Source organism: Sphaeroforma arctica (assembly GCF_001186125.1).
Source record: "Sphaeroforma arctica JP610 unplaced genomic scaffold supercont1.61, whole genome shotgun sequence".
Classification (NCBI taxonomy): Eukaryota; class Ichthyosporea; order Ichthyophonida; genus Sphaeroforma; species Sphaeroforma arctica.
Genome location: NW_014040497.1, coordinates 3792 through 10331, shown reverse-complemented (window position 1 = coordinate 10331; position 6540 = coordinate 3792). Strand labels below are relative to the sequence as shown.

Sequence of the window (6540 nt, the reverse complement as noted above, 5' to 3'; positions counted from 1 at the left end):
ACAGCCCAAAGGCAGGCTCGTGACCCGCAAATCAGTGCTGTGATTGGCGGAAGTAAAGCTTCAGTTCGGTACCAAGTATCAACTTGTGCGGAATTTTGGAACACCTGGTCCTGGAGTTCTGGAGTACTGGCCCCTCATCCCTTGTGGATATATTATTCCCAAAAAAAAATGGAAAACTGCAGTGGCGATATTGTGTATAATGAATAAGTATCTAAAATAACAACAAATTATAACCGGTTTTTTGTCCCGGTATACGTACCGGTACCTGCCCACTCGTGTATTAAGATTGCTTCCACACGTTTGGCTATCTATAATTTTTTTAAATTTATGAGCTGTGTGGTTTGATCGATCGTGAAATCCAAACAAATATACGAAAGAACCGACTGCGCGCCGCAGACTTCCTACGCTTTACACGCGTCACTAAATAGGTCATAGACTAGGAAGAGCACAACAACCGTCACCATGGGTAAGTGAATAGTTGGAAGTTGTGTCGATGGAATAATGTATCGATGTAATATGTATCGATCGAGTACGAGAAACTTATGTTACGGTGGCGATGTCAAAGGAGGAGGAGAAATGGCAATGTGAAGAAAACCTTGTTTGCATCGAGTTGGTCTGAGCTGCATTAGTGTCGCTGCCTATATATTTTACGTTGAAGGTTTGCGTATGTTTGCAAATAATGATTTCAGTATTTGTAATATTGAGTTTTATGTTGTTTGAGAAAGAGTTTGGAGTGGTTAGTTTTGTTACTGAATTCTATTACCTGGTTTCTTGGTGGGATGTCATGCTATCGATGAAAAACAGCAAGTTAGTTCTACAATTTCTATCATAATGATGATATGTACGTGTATTAGCTAAAAGTTGTCACGATGATATTCAAGTTTTTTAATCTAATTTTTTTTTTTGCAACAGTACATTTCACCGTTGACCAGATCCGTGAGATCATGGGTCGTTCTAAGAACATCCGAAACATGTCTGTGATTGCCCACGTCGATCACGGAAAGTCCACACTGACTGATTCCCTTGTGTCAAAGGCCGGTATTATTGCCGGAGCCAAGGCTGGTGAGACTCGTTTCACAGATACACGTGCTGATGAGCAGGAGCGTGCTATCACCATCAAGTCCACAGCCATCTCCCTGTACTACGAGCTTAGTGACAGAGATATGACCTTCGTTAAGCAGGAGACTCACCCAGGATGCAACGCTTTCTTAATTAACTTGATCGATTCACCCGGTCACGTTGATTTCTCATCTGAGGTAACCGCGGCCCTTCGTGTCACTGACGGTGCCCTAGTTGTAGTTGACTGTGTGTCTGGTGTGTGTGTACAGACCGAGACTGTCCTTCGTCAGGCCATCACAGAGCGTATCAAGCCCATTCTTATGATGAACAAGATGGACCGCGCGCTCCTTGAGCTTCAGTTGGAGCCCGAAGATATGTACCAGACTTTCCAGCGTATCATCGAGAACGTGAACGTTATCGTCGCCACATACGGAGATGAGGATGGACCTATGGGACGTATTATGGTTGACCCCATTGTTGGTACTGTTGGTTTCGGTTCAGGTCTACACGGCTGGGCTTTCACACTGAAGCAGTTCGCCACCACATACGCTGCCAAGTTCAAAATGGAGGAGAGCAAGCTCATGTCTCGATTCTGGGGAGACAATTTCTTCAACCCCAGCACAAAGAAGTGGAAGAAGTCCCCTGGAGATGGATACAAGCGTGGTTTCGTACAGTTCGTACTTGACCCCATCTACAAGGTCTGTGATGCCGTCCTCAAGAACAAGAAGGATGTCACCGAGAAGCTTATGAACGCACTTGGCGTCAAGCTGACCAACGAGGAGAAGGAGCTAGAGGGTAAGCCTCTGCTAAAGACTGTTTTCCGTAAGTGGTTGCCCGCCGGAGACGCTCTTTTGGAGATGATCACCATTCATCTGCCATCCCCTTACACCGCCCAGGCCTACCGTACCGAGATGTTGTACGAAGGACCTATGGATGATCCTATCGCCATGGGAATGAAGGCTTGTGATCAGAACGCACCTCTGATGTTGTACGTATCTAAAATGGTACCCACAGCTGATCGTGGACGTTTCTACGCCTTCGGTCGTGTGTTCTCAGGAACCGTTGCCACCGGACAGAAGGTCCGTATCCAGGGACAGAACTTTATCCCCGGCAAGAAGGAGGATCTATACCTCAAGCCCATTCAGCGTACCGTGCTTATGATGGGTCGTTTCACCGAGGGTATGTATAACTTTTCTATTTCATCCTTGTTGCACACTTGCGCGTTTAGTTGTTGGATTTTATGCCGGTTTCGCCGAATGTGTTTGGTTTGATACGCAAGTAGCTAATTGTGTGATGTGATATTTTTAATTATTGCAGCTATCGAGGATGTTCCCGCTGGTAATATTGTCGGTCTTGTTGGTGTGGATCAGTTCATCATGAAGACTGGTTCCATCACCACCTATGAGCACGCCCACAACTTGAAGGTCATGAAGTACTCTGTGTCTCCTGTTGTGCGTGTTGCCGTCGAGTGCAAGAACCCCCAGGATCTACCCAAGCTTGTAGAAGGACTAAAGCGTCTTTCCAAGTCCGATCCGCTAGTACAGATCACCATGGAGGAGTCTGGAGAGCACATTATCGCTGGTGCCGGTGAGTTGCATCTTGAAATTTGTCTTAAGGATTTGGAGGAGGACCACGCCGGTATCCCCATCAAGAAGTCCGACCCTGTTGTGTCGTACCGTGAGACCGTCACTGAGGAGTCCAACCAGCTTTGTCTATCGAAGTCTCCCAACAAGCACAACCGTCTGTACGTAAAGGCTGCCCCTCTTCCCGATGGTTTGGCCGATGCTATTGAGGACGGTAAGATCAAGCACAACCAGGATATGAAGGAGCGTGGTAAGGTACTTGTTGACGAGTGGGAGTTCAACGCCGACGATTCTCGTAAGATTTGGGCTTTCGGACCCGAGACTGCTGGACCCAATTTGTTGATCGATACCTCCAAGGGAGTTCAATATATGAACGAGATCAAGGACTCGTGTGTCGCTGGTTTCCAGTGGGCTTCCAAGGAAGGTGTACTTTGTGACGAGTACATGCGTGGAATCCGTTTCAACATGATTGATGTTACCCTGCACGCCGATTCCATCCATCGTGGAGCCGGACAAATCATGCCTACCATGCGTCGTGTCATCTACGCCTGCGTGTTGTCTGCCGAGCCCCGTCTATTGGAGCCTTACTATCTTGCTGAGATTTCCGCCCCCGAGGTGGCTATTGGAGGTATCTACTCATGTCTTAACAGACGTCGTGGTATCGTTATTGGAGAGGAGCAGGTTGCTGGAACCCCTATGTACATGATCAAGGCTCATCTTCCCGTCAACGAGTCGTTCGGCTTCACCGCCGATCTTCGATCACAGACCGGTGGACAGGCGTTCCCTCAATGTGTGTTCGATCACTGGGGTGCTATGGCTGCTGATCCTCTTGAGGAAGGTTCGCAGGCCAACAAGATTGTTTGCGATACCCGGGTCCGCAAGGGTCTTAAGCCCGATATCCCACCTTTCGACTATTTCTGTAAGTTCTGTTTTTTTTTTGGTCGAGAAATTTGTCTATTTATCGATTGTTCTATATACTTGTTACCAATTCATACTTATAATACTATTCACTTTCTTTTTTAATTTGCAGATGATAAGCTTTAAATGCTTAGTTTGTATAAACTACTGTGGAAGAGAATCTTGATGATTCTACAAAGTTAGCTGCGTTATGCTTAAAAAATGTAGAAAGTGGCATCCGCTGCCATCGTATTAACCAATGTATCGGAACGATCGACATTAGTGTTGTTACGTATATGTGGATATAATAAAGTCATAATATAGAAGAAGTATGGTCTATTCATTTTTCGTTTTTGAGTGTCTGAATACTGTATCTGTCGGATGCAGTAGCTCGACAAGTCGTGCAATAACTGGGGTTCAAAGTTGGTTTATTGTTAAATCCTTGCAGTGAGAATGTCAAAGATGTTCTATGTAAGTTCAACATTTTGTTAATGAATGTTGTAGTAAGTATGCGCTAGATAACTGTATCTCAACGTTCTCGCTCCTCAGGGAGGGGGACGTTGTTCATTTATTAATAATTATAAACAGAAATCCTAAAATGAGTCATTAGTCATGTGCTGTAAAACCAGCAAACCCAGTTTATCAGATTATTCTGATAAACTGTAAAACTTGTAATAAACCTAAAATAATCAAATAAATCTAAGTACTTGTATCCTGACCACAACCCCCCCAAACTGAAGCACTGAACAAAGCAATGTGCCAGTTTCAGAGATGATAAGAATAACATAGTACCTTATGTGCTGGCATTTAACCTCTGAGAGCTAGAGGGCTCGAAAATCACGGTTCGAGCGTACCGTTCGACCGAATGGTCGTCAAAGAGTTATCATTAGATTTGTGCGCGTTGGCGTTTACGTGTTCGTGTCTGCGAAGCTTTGTGGTAGGCCGCGATATCGTTGGCATCATCAAAAGCTTCTGCTGTTTCCCACGTTGGTTCGCCTTCTCGCCATCTCACCAGGTATTCCAACTTCCCTGTCTCATCATTCGTACGGTGTGTGATAATATGGCGAAACTCAACCCCTCCTTCGGTCCATAAGTCTTCGTTAATTGGTGGGTCTGTGTGTCTATGCACTAAACGGAGGAGTTCCACCCGTACCGGTTTGTCCTTGAATTCTGGTGGGGCGGAACCATCTTTGTTCGCTAACTCATAGCGTTGACCGTGTCTAGCTTTGACCACATATGGTCCAAACAATGACCGCATAGCCTTAGTTGTTCGGCCTTCTGATCGTACCATGACCACATCTCCTTCGTCGAAATGTACCAAGTCGTGAGCATGCAGACGGTCAAATGTCGTCGTAAGCTTGCCTGTATACTTCTTGGTGATGTGGTGGAGGGTCGACAATATAAGGTCCTGTAACTGGTCTAATCGTTGTGCCCAGGTGTCATTCGTCATCGGCTGAGAATCCGGTAACTCGTCCGTGAAATCGGCGAACGGAACATGGCGGCGGCCAAAGTACACGCTAAACGGCGCACTCTTATGGCGGCGGGATATCCGAAGGTTCTGGTATAGCATCGTAAACGGAAGGCGTTCGTCCCATCGAAGGGGAACTGCCTCACAGCGTTGTCGAATAGAACGTGTAATCTCCTTATGACGTCGTTCCGCCGCGCCCAGCACTTGGGGTCGATATGGTGGAGACACCTTATGTAGCATCCTCACTTCTTGCACCAGAAGCTCCACTATCTTGTTGGTGAACTCATTCCCCATTTCTGTTTAGATTTTACGGGGGAAACCATGTTCGCCAAAAATCTCTATGAGTGTCTGTGTCGTGGTTTCCTTTGTCTTGTCCAGTGTAGCTCGAAGAATAGAATAGCCTGTGGCGATGTCCAAGACGTGAAGAATATAATTGTTCATGCGTCTGGACTTCAGTGGCATCGGGATGTAGTCCACTACCGGTAGCGTGCATCGATGCTAATCATCGGGTGGAAACCTTTACGAAGTGTGTTCTGTCCCAAACATGTGCCACATTGCCGCTTATCCTCTGTGGCTAACTCAAGTGCCCCTGGCCAAACATGACCGTTCTGACGAAGTTGTTGGACTGTGTCCGCCGCCCCATGATATCCTTGTTTGTGTTGCGCTTGCGTGAGTTGCGTACGGCGCTGTTTCTCCTCTGGACTCGCTTATGCAAACGCCGGTTGACCCTCTGCATCTGCCATTGCCACTGAGATTTCTTGCGCTGTATCTAAGCACTTGACATATTTTGTATGCTTTGGTTCTGCATAACCAAGTCGCTGTGAAAACAGCGGATCTAATTTGAACCCATTGGGAGGACCCACCCGTGCTACTACGGTATGACTTCATGGTGTCTTCCCACATGCGTACTTATCGTACTTGAGGAACGTGTGTGGTGTCCGTGGTACCAGCACCGGTTCTGTCTGCAATAACTGCTTGAACATGTCAAACCATGGTGCTCTTGGTACCCATGGTAGACATACTGTGGCCCGTGCGCCGTCGGCTCGTATCTTGCGTAACATCCTGTGTATCTGTTCCCAAGGCGGGTTCATCCATCCATCGACTATCGACCAGTCGTGGGCAAACGCTCCTCCCCCATCATCCTTCATCCAGAACCGAGGAAGCTGAGCGTTGGTTGGGTCCGCAAATACATCTATGTCATTCGGTCCGAAGTGTTGTTGCGCTTGTTCAAAGTAACTAGGGAATAACTGCTAGCAGTTTGTGTACATTATTTCGAATTCGTCCTGCTCCGCTGTCCCCTCGTGTACTCTACTTAACATGTCCGGGAGCACATTTGTCTCTCCTGGTATATGCGATATGGTGAAATTGAATGGCGCGATGATATGATGCCATCTCTGAAGCATCGGATTAAGCTTGAGCTGTGTGTTCATATACACAAGGGCCTTGTGGTCCGTGAAGACTGCAAAACGTTGCCCATCCAAGTATTGCCTGAAATGTGACAGTCCATATACCAATGCCAGTGTAGAAATACGA

The 6540-nt window shown here is 46.7% G+C and overlaps 1 protein-coding gene across 1 annotated transcript; it reads left to right on the top strand.

Moving 5' to 3' along the window:
• The first annotated feature begins 339 nt into the window (after window positions 1-339).
• Window positions 340-3868, top strand: SARC_01514 (elongation factor 2). The gene is made up of 4 exons (XM_014304747.1): window positions 340-466; window positions 913-2238; window positions 2377-3561; window positions 3673-3868. The coding sequence occupies exons 1-4, from the start codon at window positions 463-465 to the stop codon at window positions 3684-3686; spliced, it is 2529 nt and encodes an 842-aa protein (XP_014160222.1). The 5' UTR covers window positions 340-462; the 3' UTR covers window positions 3687-3868.
• Window positions 3869-6540: the final 2672 nt, after the last annotated feature.

Excerpts from the sequence above, each read along its gene's own strand:
- SARC_01514 (XM_014304747.1), top strand. Across the intron at positions 2,239-2,376 it reads GATGGGTCGTTTCACCGAGG|CTATCGAGGATGTTCCCGCT; the intron begins GTATGTATAACT and ends TAATTATTGCAG.